The 15,640-nt window shown below is 40.6% G+C and overlaps 1 protein-coding gene across 3 annotated transcripts in view; it reads right to left on the reverse strand.

Moving 5' to 3' along the window:
- ulk1a (unc-51 like autophagy activating kinase 1a) overlaps nt 1-15,640 on the reverse strand; it is a 145,817-nt gene that overhangs the window by 94,146 nt on the left and 36,031 nt on the right. For all 3 annotated transcript variants that reach the window (XM_060931266.1, XM_060931265.1, XM_060931268.1), the window contains exons 7-17: nt 11,753-11,826; nt 11,237-11,338; nt 3,194-3,252; nt 2,605-2,687; nt 2,472-2,522; nt 2,249-2,337; nt 2,024-2,147; nt 1,795-1,840; nt 1,305-1,388; nt 1,073-1,180; nt 866-981 (exon numbers count right to left, since the gene is read on the reverse strand). In XM_060931266.1, the coding sequence (XP_060787249.1) occupies nt 866-981; nt 1,073-1,180; nt 1,305-1,388; nt 1,795-1,840; nt 2,024-2,147; nt 2,249-2,337; nt 2,472-2,522; nt 2,605-2,687; nt 3,194-3,252; nt 11,237-11,338; nt 11,753-11,826 (936 nt within the window). The remainder of the gene's footprint in view (nt 1-865; nt 982-1,072; nt 1,181-1,304; nt 1,389-1,794; nt 1,841-2,023; nt 2,148-2,248; nt 2,338-2,471; nt 2,523-2,604; nt 2,688-3,193; nt 3,253-11,236; nt 11,339-11,752; nt 11,827-15,640) is intronic.

Consider the following 15,640-nt stretch of genomic DNA (forward strand, 5'->3'; position numbering starts at 1 on the left):
GAAATATTCCTGAGCCCATTTTGTGATTTCCAATACAGAAGCATGCCTGTATGTGATGCAGTGGCGTCTAAGGGCCCGAAGATCACGGGCACCCAGTATGGTTTTCCGGCCTTGACCCTTACGCACAGAGATTCTTCCAGATTCTCTGAATCTTTTGATGATATTATGCACTGTAGATGATGATATGTTCAAACTCTTTGCAATTTTACACTGTCGAACTCCTTTCTGATATTGCTCCACTATTTGTCGGTGCAGAATTAGGGGGATTGGTGATCCTCTTCCCATCTTTACTTCTGAGAGCCGCTGCCACTCCAAGATGCTCTTTTTATACCCAGTCATGTTAATGACCTATTGCCAATTGACCTAATGAGTTGCAGTTTGGTCCTCCAGCTGTTCCTTTTTTGTAGCTTTAACTTTTCCAGCCTCTTATTGCCCCTGTCCCAACTTTTTTGAGATGTGTTGCTGTCATGAAATTTCAAATGAGCCAATATTTGGCATGAAATTTCAAAATGTCTCACTTTCGACATTTGATATGTTGTCTATGTTCTATTGTGAATACAATATCAGTTTTTGAGATTTGTAAATTATTGCATTCCGTTTTTATTTACAATTTGTACTTTGTCCCAACTTTTTTGGAACCGGGGTTGTACACTGCATTAATAATTTTTGTACGTGTTCCTGGTATTCAGTTTTATTATTTTTAAAATGGAGAATAGTCCGGATTAGTATTAAATCAGTATCAGTGAATACTCAGAGCTCTATTGGTGTTGAAAATAAAATGAACGGTCCTGGCAAACAGGATGGGTACGCTTTTTTTTATTTTTCCTAGTCATTTTAGGTATGAATGATTTCTGTCTGTGTCTACCTTTGGGAGATGGTTGGTGAGGTCTGGACCCCCCTGTAGACAGTCTGCGATGAGATGGACTAAGAGAGCCTCTGGGGAACCCACCTGTGCAGCAATGACTTGTGGGGACGGCAGTCCTGTAAATAAGTACAGAGTCTTGTGACCAGCTCACAGTGCAAGAGCTTTAATCAAGGTGTGTGTGTGAGATAGTATTATTAGTCTATTGACCTCGATGCTCCCTGCAGGTTCTGCTCCATCCTTTGGTAGTTGTGGATTTGTGTAGGCACAGGAACAGGCACAGACTGGCTGTAACTACTGCCACCGCATTCTACAGGTCTACAGAGAGAGAGAGAGAGAGAGAGAATGTGCTAAATGTAGTATGCGTTAATAATGATGGACACCACATGATTCATAGTTGTTCCAATTGTTATTAAGCACGCATACGCACACACACAGTTACCTGGTAGGGCTTGGAGATATACGGTGAGATGGAGACAGTGGAGATGTTCCACCGACAAAGGTACTTGGACTCAAAAGAGAACACCTGTGATACAAAAGTCACACAAACTTCATCACACAGCTGGAGAGAAACGGAACTCCAGTCTCAAACACACTTTGGTTCATTTCAGAAAAGTAGAACCCACTAAGAAACAACAGTAAAAGCGACTCCATCATCATTATGGTCCATGAGAACATCATCAGTCGAGGACGGAACCTCTAAAAACCTTGGGTGAAAGAAACCACTTGGGTGTGGCGTTCTGTTCAAGGAAAATAATCATTGACAAGGTGGTTGATGTGGATCGTCCCAGAAGTCGATAATATCCCTATAACTTCATGCTCTGCAGTATTTTATTTCTCTTATACTATAGCAATTAGCCAGAAATCACAATTTATATTTAACTTTTTAAAAGTGTAAAAGACAGAGAGACACATAAACCCTCTCCACTTACCCACTCTGTATCCCCATTTCCTGATTGTCCTGATCTGCCATCTCATCTAAAAGGATCAAAACAAGAAACGCCTTTCAGCTACTGACGCACACATTTACAGTACAAAAAAAAAAAAAAACCTCTCATGAGGCGTCTAAGTCTTTCTTCTTCGGAAATCCCTGGCAATTCTTTAATTAATTTTTTTGGATGTGTGTAGTGCTGTTGTGGGACTGGGGTGTCATGTGCTTACTGGGGAGCTGCGCCAGCACCAAGACAAAGTCCTCCGTCTCTGAAGAAGAGGAGTCCTTCATTTGGGAGCTGGAAGGAGGTGTGGCTTTGTGTACTGGGTGTGGCCTTTGGGTTCCAGCGTCCGACTATTAAAAAAGAAAAAAAAAAGAAAAATGAAAGTTTGCTTTGTTGCTGCGATGTGGAATTGTGATGTGGTGTGTGTGTGTGTGTGGTGGAGGGGGGGTACCTGTGTAGGGGTGAGGTTGGAGGTTGAGGATCCGCTGCTGGAGCTTCCAGATCCTGAGCTGGGGTATGATGGCATGGGTAATGGAGAGGCTGAGAGAGAGAGACAGACAGACAGAAAGAGAACGAGAGAGACAGACAGAGAGAAAGAAAGTAAAATTTTCTGAACTAGAAACATTTTTTCGTGTAATTAATGTCACACGTGATCACATATGATGAAAGCTTACATTTTCTCACAATGGTGCTTGTTTCGAGAAAAGGATGATGAAAAAATTCATCTGAGAAAGAATAAAAAACACAAAACCTTATTAGATATAATGACTGTTTATCTATGTCGTGTGTGCGTGTGTGTGTACTGACTGAAGTCCATGCGGTCTCTGTGGTTCCTCTGTAGCAGGCCGTGCAGCAGATGTCTCAGGTGACTGGAGGTTTCCCGTGGGATGCTGGGAAAATATATGAAACTGCTGTTATAGTGTAGGTGAGAGGTGTATTTGTTTACTTTTCAAGACAGGCTGTGTAGGAAAATAAGATATGTAGCAAGATTATAACATGAGCTGCGGGCATATAACAGTTATTAATAGATCACACAGGAGTGCTCAACACAAATAAACACGAAGGGGAAATTAAAGAGGAATGGAGTAAAGGTCGAGTTATGCTGCTGTGTTAAAGAAACAGAAAGCTTCGCCGTATCAGTAGTTTCATGCATCACAGGAGCTACCAAGCAAAACTAAACACTGAATACAGTATGTCCTGGCTGATCTGAGGCAAGTGGAACATTGTGGACTTTAGACTTTTGGAAAATTGCTCCTGTGATTAAGGCTGATGTTTATGTTGGTCAGTGTGGATTTAATTTGAGTCATGAGTCGAAAAAACATCTGTGAAGCTTTCAACGAGTCTTAATGCAGAGCATCATGGATGAACTTTGTGGAAATCAGCACAGGTCACTCACTTTGGATTGAGCTTCCGGTTCCTTTCATAGAACATTCGCAGCTCCTGAGGACTACTGGCCTAGAGAGAGGGAGAGAGAGAGACAGACAGAGAGAAACAGACAGACAGAAACAGATATGGAGAGAGAGAGAGATATGGACAGACAGACAGACAGACAGACAAGAAGAGTAAGACAGAGCAAGAGATAGAGGGACAGAGAGAGAGGGAGAGAGAATAAGACAATGTAAGATAGAGACAGAGTGAGACAGACAAAGAGGGGGAGAGTAAGAAAGAGACAGAGAAAGACAGAGACACACACATACAGAGAGAGAGAGACAGAAACAGACAGATATAGAGACACACAGTGACAGACAGACAGGGAGAGTAAGACAGAGTGAGAGACAGAGGGACAGAAAGAGAGCATGAGAGAGAATAACACAAACAGAGAAAGTGTAAGATAGAGACAGACACACAGAAATAAAGACAGAGTGAGACAAACATAGATGACCAGACAGAAAGAGGGGGACAGAGATAGATAGACAGAGAGAGATTTTGGTCATGCCGATCAGTTTTCATTCTCTGAAATTTAGGAACTTTCACAAAGACTATAAGCCCCGCCCACTCGCTAAAAGGCGTTTCTAGATATTATTCACGTCAGTTATTCCTACATTCAGAACCAAAACTCTTATCTACGGTATATGTTCCATGTTCATGCTTATCCTGATTCAGAACGATTACAAATATACAGATTACGAAGGAATTTCCTAAAATGTAGATCATTATTGGATTTATGTATTTGAGATTATTAGATTTTATGATGAAAAATGACAAAAATATTTTCATAACAGCACATTTTCCTTTTATAGTAGATATTCTCTTACTCGATTTTTCTTTCATTAGGTATGAAAATGTACACATTTTTAATTAAATGAAGCCTCGTTTCCTTGCATTATTTTCCCAAATAAAAAAAACATAAATAGCATTTGGAAGCATATCAGCGAGCTACTAGAGAACACTGATTGTGACATGTGCTGTCGTAAGGAACAGCCCTTTTCACATGCAGTCTATTGCCTTAATTTCCTAGAACCTCTGGAACTCCCAGGAACTGTCAGCACGTCCAGATTTCCATTCCTCACTCTCATGACATCCCTGCACTTCCTGAGTAACCTGCTGAATTATTACTTTTATTACCGAATAATATACTTTAAGACCCTGACTCGTCAGTTCCCTTCTTTTGTGTTACAAATATATCCTTTGCTGCTGTTCGGTAAATAACTTAATTGAGTTGAATCAACAGCCTGACGGTAAACAGATTTATGGGAGAAGCAGCAATGTGAAATCTGCAACACGAGCTCATAGGTGACCCCGTTTGACCCTGCCGTGTCTGTTTATATTTCCATTCCAGCAGCGCGGAGGTGTTCAGCTGATTCGAGGTCAAGAACCAGTGGAAAGATAAGGGAACCTCGAGCATTCAGCACTCAGAACATGTCGAGAATCCTGTTCAGGCTGGGGTTAATCTAAAAGAAAAACAGCTGGCACATAAAACATTGTGCTCAGTCACTTCCTGTTAGGCCTGGTTTTTTACTTAAGCGTTTGTACGATGTTAGCGATTTCATGCACGGTGACGTTAAACACTGTCGAAAACGCTTGCCTGGCAGTTAAAACTATTTGCTCATCAAGAAAATCTAAGGACTGGTACTCAAAACAGAGGTTTCTGTAGCTGTTAAGGCTACATGAGAGGTTTTAAAAATTATAACATAAACCGTAATATGAAAACCAATCAGTGTTAGGACTCAAACTCTACCTCGAATAGTACATAAGAATGGAAACCCCTAAGTACGGAAACCGCGAGAGGCCCTTCATATAATCTTTTTTTATTCACCTTGTTATTCCGAGATAACGACATAATTAATTCAGGATCTCAAGAAAACAACACAACTAATTCGAGATCTCGAGAAAACAAAACAATTATTTCATGATCTCGAGAAAACAGCTGAGAAATGGTTCATTCAGGTGCGCCAAGAGACTTGTGATATGCTGACTTTGGGGCTATTTCTCATTCTGTATAGACGCAACTTTGGTCATTAGAATGTCTGGAATAATCGATCACCTAATAAGGCAATATTTTGATCAGGGGTTGACACAGGGAGAGATTGCATTAAGTCTTTTAATAAGGGATAATTTCAAGATTAGTCCGCGGCACCTCCGCAGAAGACTGGCCCGGCTTCGTCTCTACCGACGGAGATACAGTGATCCAGCTGAGATCATGAAATAATTGTTTTGTTTTCTCGAGATCTCGAAATAGCGGTTTTGTTTTCTCGAGATCTCGAAATAACGGTTTTGTTTTCTCGAGATCACGGAATAATTGTCTTGTTTTCTCGAGATCTCGGAATAACGGTTTTGTTTTCTCAAGATCTCGAATTAGTTGTGTCGTTTTCTCGAGATCCTGAATTAATTATGTCGTTATCTCGGGATAACAAGGTGAATAAAAAAAAGGATTATATGAAGGGCCTCTCTCGGCTTCCGTACCTAAGGGTCATGATGGTGAATTTTGTTTTTACATTTCAAGCATTTAGCAGACACTCTTATCCAGAGCGACGTACAACAGGACCCTGACACACCCCACCTAGCAAGCGGTTGGGGATTAGGTGCCTTGCTCAAGGGCACTTCATCCATTCCTGTTGGTCCAGGGAATCAAACCAGCTCTATCTGAAGCAGGAGTTGCTCAGTGAGTCTTGATCAGCATATGTTTAAAAATGATCGCGGTTTCATAGACTCCCCACTCAAGCGCGAGGGCTAGGGGAGATGGGCCACCCACCTCTGGTTAAAGGGTTTTAACATTCTCTCATCTCATCTCATTATCTCTAGCCGCTTTATCCTGTTCTACAGGGTCGCAGGCAAGCTGGAGCCTATCCCAGCTGACTACGGGCGAAAGGCGGGGTACACCCTGGACAAGTCGCCAGGTCATCACAGGGCTGACACATAGACACAGACAACCATTCATACTCACATTCACACCTACGGTCAATTTAGAGTCACCAGTTAACCGAACCTGCATGTCTTTGGACTGTGGGGGAAACCGGAGCACCCAGAGGAAACCCACGTGGACACGGGGAGAACATGCAAACTCCGCACCACAGAAAGGCCCTCGTCGGCCACGGGGCTCGAACCCGGACCTTCTTGCTGTGAGGCGACAGCGCTAACCACTACACCACTGTGCCGCCCTGGGTTTTAACATTCTTTTTTTTTTTTTGCATAAAAATGTCATGACCTAGAAAAGTACCAAATAGTTGACTCTATGTCAACATCGGCACTGCAAGGCTCAGAATGATTTTAATGGCATTTTGAGCCATTTTCAACCCATAAAATGGCAATTTTTAAAAATAAAAATAGCAACTCTATTAATAGTAACACCAGCACTGATGTGTTTCATCACAGTACAGCCATATCAGTTAGTTTTCAGCTCTAAAACACATTTCAGTGTGCAGCACCTCTTAAAAGATAATTCCACGATGAAATATGTATACATTATACACATACATTATTATACATACAGGACACTTTTTCGATGGAATAAAAACGTGTTCTATTCCCTTCTAGCGGGTTTCGTTCATTTGCTTTGATTGCTGTTAGCATATCGCTTATCCTACATGTATTATGTCACTCTACCCAATAGAGAATGAGCGTTGAATATGGTTTACGATAATGCACGGTTGTCAAGACAACATGACGTCACGTGCTGGAGACATAAAACTTCCGCGCTAGTGAGTGAGCGACTGGGACAATTTGTAAACAAACATGGCCGCCAGGTTTGCTGCGTTAAATACGGAAGAGTTTGAGAGAATTTTGAAAGAGAAAGACGCGTTGAACACCCGTCTGTATCATAATAAAAATATTGGCTGGCTTGTTTCTCGTGGTATATCAGATATATTCCATTCATCTGCTCGTCTTCGACTTGTTCAATATCATGCCAGCTGAATGGAATATATCTGATATACCACGAAAAAAAGCCAATATTATTTAAATATACACACATACTATTATTATATTGCTATATTTCCCAGCCCTAGTCCATATCCTTATAAATAAACTAACAGATCTAAAGTCTGTCAATCATCAGGTTAAATTCGGTTTCTGTCAGGTCACAGTTTAGTCAGTAAAAATGTTTATGTTAAAGGAGCAAAGCTGTTAGGGAATAAGTTGATCATGACTAATGGGACATGCTTCTTCATGCCGGAAAGTGAGTGTGTGTGTGTGTGTGTGTGTGTGTGTGGACACGTGGTTATGTTTACCAGAGGATTATGAAATAGCGTCACAACCACATGTCCCTTTGCGGCTGCTGTGTAAATAAGTCAGTGAGCCAAACCTGAAGCTGTTCAGGAGTAAAAATATTCCAGGCTGACCTGTGCAGTCTGTGGGAAACTTTTTTTTTTTTAATTTTATTTTCATACATAACAGGATTTTCTCATCTTGTCTAATGGAGCTTACTCCTGACCTTGTGTCCCAGAACTTAGTAACATGTCTCTAGATGCTTGAGAAACTGAAATTTCCCATGATATCATGTACTAAATTGTGATAAAGCAAATGTAATTATATCTATATAAAGAATATAATACATAAAGTTGAGTGCAAAAGTTTGCATCTCGCTTGGTTGTGAGCGAAAAAAACTGTGTGAAACGCAGGAAAAAGTAGAATATTTTGACTAAAAGTAAGTAAGAATGTATACTGAAATAGGACAAAAAAAATCAATACATAACAAAGAAAATGTTCAGATTTTTTGCCATTATTTTTTGTCCTGCAGAGGTAGGTTGACCTATGACCTCAGGGCTGTGTCCGAAATCACTCACTCATTCGCTACTCCCTAGGCCATGGCTTCACCCAAATATAATGTAATGTAATGAAATAGTACATATTCGTTAGTATACACTACCGTTCAAAAGTTTGGGGTCACCCAGACAATTTTGTGTTCTCCATGAAAAGTCACACTTTTATTTACCACCATAAGTTGTAAAACGAATAGAAAATATAGTCAAGACATTTTCCTGGCCATTTTGAGCATTTAATCGACCCCACAAATGTGATGCTCCAGAAACTCAATCTGCTCAAAGGAAGGTCAGTTTTATAGCTTCTCTAAAGAGCTCAACTGTTTTCAGCTGTGCTAACATGATTGTACAAGGGTTTTCTAATCATCCATTAGCCTTCTGAGGCAATGAGCAAACACATTGGACCATTAGAACACTGGAGTGAGAGTTGCTGGAAATGGGCCTCTATACACCTATGGAGATATTGCACCAAAAACCAGACATTTGCAGCTAGAATAGTCATTTACCACATTAGCAATGTATAGAGTGGATTTCTGATTAGTTTAAAGTGATCTTCATTGAAAAGAACAGTGCTTTTCTTTCAAAAATAAGGACATTTCAACGTGACCCCAAACTTTTGAACGGTAATGTATGTTGCTCTGCTCTTATACATATTCCGTTTTCTGTCCAACTAGCTTAGAAAACACTGGATATAATTTCACACCGTTTCATCATGATAATGTGCGTAGCCTTCAGCGAAACGAATATAATCTAACTAGCACATTATTGATTTGTTTACCTTTCACTGAGGTGGCATCATAAACCTTCTCTGTAACTGTATTATATTAACTCGGACCTGAGCTCAGTCAGGGGAGTTTACAATGCTGTAGGCGGACTCAAAAAACGTCTCGAATATCCTGTAATTTTTATCTTTTCTGATCGACTGAGTATTTTGGGGTGTCTTATGCCTAGAATTAGCCAAGGAGGTTGTATGGCTCATCTGAGACTATTCTGAAAGTGTGATAAATTGTGCATAATTATACTGTACGTACACTCACTGGCCACTTGATTAGGAACACCCATAACAAACACCTTCTGTTTGATGCAGTTATGCAATCAGCCGATCCCTTGACAGCAGCACAATGCATCAAATCATGCAGCTACAAATCAAGAGCTTTAGTGAACGTTCACTCACATCAAACATCAGAATGGGAAAAACTGTGATCTCAAAGTGTGGCTTTCACTTGGTGCCAGATGGACTGGTTTGAGTATTTCAGAAACTGGGGTTTTCGCACACAACAGTCTCCAGAGTTTACACTGAATGGTGTGAAAAACAAAAAACACTGAGCAAGTGGGTGACAGCTCTGTAGGTGGAAACAAACACCTTGTTGATAAGCGAGGTCAGAGGAAAATGGCCAGATTGCTTGGAGCTGCCAGGAAGGATACAGTAACTCATAGCAACTCTTTACAACCGTGGCGAGCAGAAAAGCATCTCGGCACGCAACAGCAGAAAGAACACACTGGGTTCCAGTCTTGCAGCCAAGAACAGGAACCTCAGAATCAAGAACAAGTTCCAGTTAAAGTGACCAGTGAGTGTATAATTAATTGTGTAATAGATCTATCAAGGAAGCCAAGAAAGGTCAGGGTTTAGATGGCAGTTGTGCAATTTAGTTTGTGTGTTTCTTGTCTGAAGTGTACGGTAATAGTGTAATAATCAGGTTCTCTTCTAATGCCCCTTTTCCACCAAAGCAGTTCCAGGGCTGGTTCGGGGCCAGTGCTTAGTTTGGAACCGGGTTTTCTGTTTCCACTGACAAAGAACTGGCTCTGGGGCCAGAAAAACCGGTTCCAGGCTAGCACCAACTCTCTGCTGGGCCAGAGGAAAGAACCGCTTACGTCAGCGGGGGGGGCGGAGTTGTTAAGACCGACAACAATAACAAGACCGCGAAAGGTCGCCATTTTTAAGCAACGAGAAGCAGCAGCTGTACAAACGCGAAGTCATCCATTATTATTATTGTTGTTGTTGCTGCTGCTGCTTCTTCCGTGTTGTTTTTGCTTCGATATTCGCGCCAAGGTTTATGCAAACGTAGCGACGTAACTGACGTATACAGCGACGTAATGACGTATACGGTGACGTAACTGACGTATACAGCGACGTAATGACGTGTCTTCCCTTAGCACCGCGAGCTATGGAAAAGCAAACTGGTTCTCAGCTGGCTTGCGAGTTGAACGAGTTGTGAACCAGCACCAGCACTGGCCCCGAACCAGCCCTGGAACTGATTTGGTGGAAAAGAGGCATCAGTGTGTTTTCGATTTGTGTGACACAGGATTTCTGCAATTTAGCTTTATTTATTTATGGGCGGCACGGTAGTGTAAGTGGTTAGCACGGTCGCCTCACAGCAAGAAGGTTCTGGGTTCGAGCCCAGCGGCCGGCGAGGCCCTTTGTGTGTGGAGTTTGCATGTTCTCCCCGTGTCTGCGTGGGTTTCCTCCGGGTGCTCCGGTTTCCCCCACAGTCCAAAGACATGCGGTTAGGTTAATATGGGACGGCCTTGGGCTGAGGTGCCCTTGAGCGAGGCACCGAAGTCCCAACTGCTCCCTGGGCGCTGTTAGCATGGCCGCCCACTGCTCTGGGTATGTGTGTGTGTGCTCATTGCTCACGTGTGTGTTCACTGCTCCAGATGGGTTAAATGCAGAGAGGAATTTCACAAGTGTGTGATGAATAAAGTTGTGCTTTCTTTCTTTCTTTCTTTCTTTATTTGTGTGTTTTATGTTAGTAATAGTGTAATAATTCGATTCTCATTTTTTATTTGTATTTATATACGACAGTTTGCTTCTATTTGTTTTGGGAACTTCTTTTTGATAATTATTCATCTGAGAATATATTTACATAGTTTTATGTTGTAAATGTTATGATTATTTTATTTGTGCTGTTTAAAATGTCATAGATTTTTGAGGCAATTTTCTGCGAGGGGTCACTCAGGGTGCCGTACAAGCTGGAACCGCCACTGTTTATATGCTTGTATATAAGCCAGTCAGTCAGTCAATTTAGTTAAACTTTTTTGTTTGTTCTTCATCAAAAGAGTTCTGGTGAGTCACTAAATTACCCACAATCCTTGCACTGAGACACTTACACTCTCCTGTAAATAAATGTGAAACCACCATGACTGATTATAACACCAGCTCCTCTACATTCATTCAAACACAGTGTACCTGCATAAGGCCACATCCAACTGTATTTATATAGATGTGTGTGTGTACTTCATACCTGAAATGGAGCTTTGCCAGTCAGGCACTGGAAGACGATGGTACCCACACTCCACAGGTCAGCTTTGGCGTCATAATTCTGTGACATGATCACTTCAGGAGCCTGCCAAACACACATGCTAGCTGTTAGCATGCTAATCATGTTTTACTCCTAAATCAAAATTTAGAAAAAATACAATAAATAAAATAAATAAATAAAACAGAGCTGTCAGGTTCAATTTTACTGTTCAAACATTATTATAATTTACTGTACATAAGACTTATAATGACAAATAATATTTAAGATCAGATCTCATATTTGTATTTTTTTGGTTAATGTCTAATTTCTAATATATAATGTCTAATGCTTTGGTTAATCTCTTCATTTCTTTATTTCCGTCTTTCTTAATTTCTTTGTGTCTAAACTCTGTATATCCCCTCTCTCTATCACTCCCTCTCTCTATTGGACATTTCGAGCACTAGTATTTCCTTTCATGGGAGAAATACATTCAGGAGAAGCTGGAAAAGAAAGACTCACCATGTACATGGGAGAACCACAAAGTGTAGCAGCCATCGTGTTCCCCTGAAGATACCGCGCAAAGCCAAAATCAGCTAATCACACACCGAGAGAGAAAGAGAGAACAATTATTTCACTGAATATTTTGAAAAAAGATAAAAAGTGATTGATTCAGTTTCTACACAGACCATTTTAAATACAAGATAAACTTCATAAGCAAATAAACGGAGCTGAATAATAGTGAAATGAAGGTAATCAAACTAATTTGAGAGTCCTGTGATTAAGTCCTGACTCTCCTGACCAGGGATCAGTGGACGTGGTTCCGACCAAAATTCTTTTTAAATCGATAAAATCATTTATAAATCAATATTTTGTGTCAAATTACTGCTTTCTTTAGCAAGTAGCCTGGAATAAGTGGGATAATGTACATTATTCTATCCACAATCACTGGACATGCGTAATCGCAGGCTCTGATTGGCTATTCTACTACTAGGCTATCAGCTCATATACCATGAGTAGAGAAAAACAAAATGGCGGCGCATGTTGCTGAACCAACGAAGGACGAAATAAAAACTCGAAAATAAAACCCCAAAAAATAAAAAGCAATGAAATATGGAATAAAAGTATTTGATGGTAAGAAGATTTCTTTTCTATTTTTCAAGAATGATTATTATCGCATTTTTCACAAATTGCTACTGTTATTTCGCCGGTTTGTTTACATTCTAAGCGGAAATGATTCTGTCGGACGTTTTGTATGAAGTTTTTATTTATTGATTTTGCAAAAAATACAAATAAAATTTCTCAAAATCCTTTGACTGTGGAGAGAATAAAACAGTTATTCCACTCAATCTTGTCGTACATGGCTTACAGCTATCAGCTCATGTACGACTCGATTTCGTGGAATAACTTAATTATCGTGAAATTAAACCCTTCATGGTGATTCAAGACTCTTCCTCTAGGCATTACGGTCCTGTATCACCCTGTCTGGGTTTATTTTATAATAATAACCAGCTCACTTTACACTGTCCCTTATATAGTGTCAGGGATCAAAACGGGAATTTGGGAGCACTGGTCCATTTGGACCACTGCCTCTCAGAGGTACTGGTCCGAATGGAGTAGCACTGGTCCGTATTTATAATTACAAATTTCAAGCCGATTTTATATATTTATTCATATAATACAACCATATTATACATGAGTGATCAATTTCAACTGTCTATAAACTTCTTCCTCAGTCATCTCATTATCATCACAATCTTCAAAACCCTCATCCAGATCATCATCATCATCTATCGGGTCATACACCACATCATGCTGTGCCTCCTCGTCATCTTCATCTTCCACCTCCTCATTCTGTCTCTCCTGGGGCTCTACATCTCCTGCCACATACTCCCTCTCATCACCTGCAGGCTGAGCAATCACATGCTCTAATTGGCTACTCTAATACTAGGATATCAGCTTATATACTGTGAGTAGAAAAAAACAAAATGGTGGCTTTGTTACCAAGTATTTAAAAGAAACAGAAATAAGGGCCACATACTTGTTGAGCGATATCCGTTTGTTTTGATAGCTGTCAGAAATGTCAAGCCAAGGACTTTTAAACTTCGCGGGGGTCTAATCTATCTGACCAATAGCGGTTCAAGTTACATTTGTCTTCACGGGCAGCAATGAAAATGAACGGGAAAAAAACGAAACTTCGCGCAGCCATGCTGCATGTAGCGGCGTATACTGCGCACGTAAACGATATGGTGGCGCCCGTGTCTATGCCGACTTGACAAATGTCTCACAAAATCTATTGAAATTATCGTAAAAAACTGTAAAATAGACCAAGTTCTGCTTAAAATGGGCGAGAATCGTTGATAGAAACCATCGAGGCAGTGAGTAGTTTGATATATATAGTGTGGCGAGCCAGTCGCCCACTCGGTCGAGTACATGTTGTCACTAGTCGCCCGTACCCTTTCCAACTCGCATTGGCGAGTGGGCGACCGCCCGTTTCGATCCCTGTAGTGTAAGCTAAATATTTTTCCAATGGGCCTAAATTTCTGTCCAGAATTCACCACTTCCTGCTACAGGGTGATGATGATGATGTGACGACATTAATATCTGTGTCGAAAGTATTTTCCCTGTGATTCTACAAGCACCAAATCACACTGTAGAGTAGAAGGATGCTCTAAAAATATTAAAAATAAATTAGTGTGTCTAGTTTTATTTCTATCTTAGGCTTCCTATAAGCAAGAATATGTCAAGCCATCATAGGTAAAGAACGATATTCATTTTGCTTCCAAATAAAGAGTGGTGTGTGTGTGTGTGTGTGTAAAACACTGGAGCAAGAATGTAAAAATATCGTTTCTGTTGAGAGTGAGCCAAAATGAAAAAATAAATCAGTTCTAATCCCTGGACCTGACCATGATGAAGTCAGACATCTGTGTATAGTGAGTGAGAGTGCGAGACAGGGAACGTGGGGTGAGAGCTCTGTAAAGCTATGAGCTTCAGCTATAAAAACATCACGTTCCTCATGAACAAACAGAGCCAAGTGCCGAGCAGTTGCACTACCGTTCAAAAGTTTGGGGTCACCCAGACAATTTTGTGTTTTCCATGAAAAGTCACACTTTTATTTCCCACCATAAGTTGTAAAATGAATAGAAAATATAGTCGAGACATTTTTCTGGCCATTTTGAGCATTTAATCGACCCCACAAATGTGATGCTCCAGAAACTCAATCTGCTCAAAGGAAGGTCAGTTTTATAGCTTCTCTAAAGAGCTCAACTGTTTTCAGCTGTGCTAACATGATTGTACAAGGGTTTTCTAATCATCCATTAGCCTTCTGAGGCAATGAGCAAACACATTGTACCATTAGAACACTGGAGTGAGAGTTGCTGGAAATGGGCCTCTATACACCTATGGAGATATTGCACCAAAAACCAGACATTTGCAGCTGGAATAGTCATTTACCACATTAGCAATGTATAGAGTGGATTTCTGATTAGTTTCAAGTGATCTTCATTGAAAAGAACAGTGCTTTTCTTTCAAAAATAAGGACATTTCAACGTGACCCCAAACTTTTGAACGGTAGTGTAGTACACTGAGTGAACACATGCTCCAGCAGTCAAAACACGACACACACACCACTGACGTCATCCAAAGAGTCCCAATATAGACAGGACATACAAACTCAGTGGCCAATATATACTCTATATGTATATAATTACTCACTGCTCTTCTTTATGAATGCTTCAGACTTTGTTTTGTCAGTTTAACATCTTGTTCACTACAGAGCGTCAAAATTATTTCAAAAACAAGGGCAGAAAGGGGTGCCGTTACTTTTTCCCCCCACTTCAAACAACCAGAAAGTGCTCAGATATTGTTGATGGACCTGATAAAATATTATCATTCCACTAATCTGTGGTTGGTAGAAGAGAGCAACTGGACTTGCTTGAAAAGTCTTGAAGACGTTTCGCCTCTCGTCCGAAAGGCATCCTCAGTTCTGTCTGTCTAATAGGGAGTATCAAGTATTTTATCCTCTCATGGATCATCATAGAATCCGAATCAGAATACTTGATACTCCCTATTAGACAGACAGAACTGAGGATGCCTTTCGGACGAGAGGCGAAACGTCTTCAAGACTTTTCAAGCAAGTCCAGTTGCTCTCTTCTACCAACCACAGATTACTACACTGTAAGAAGTGATTTTGGAGAGTGGTAAATATAATCTATGCAAACCAGATAAAATTTACTCGATTATTGCAGTCAGCCAAGGAATTATAAAGTAATGGGTAAATTATATATATGATACCTATTCGTTAACAGTAACAACCATTACATGGAAAAATACGGTAAAATATACCCCAAAGCCGTGAGTCTTGTGCTCCAAATTGCGCATGCGTCAGAGCGTGCGTTTGAGTGAGCGGGA

The sequence above is a fragment of the Neoarius graeffei genome, chromosome 10, assembly GCF_027579695.1.
Source record: "Neoarius graeffei isolate fNeoGra1 chromosome 10, fNeoGra1.pri, whole genome shotgun sequence".
Lineage (NCBI taxonomy): Eukaryota > Metazoa > Chordata > Actinopteri > Siluriformes > Ariidae > Neoarius > Neoarius graeffei.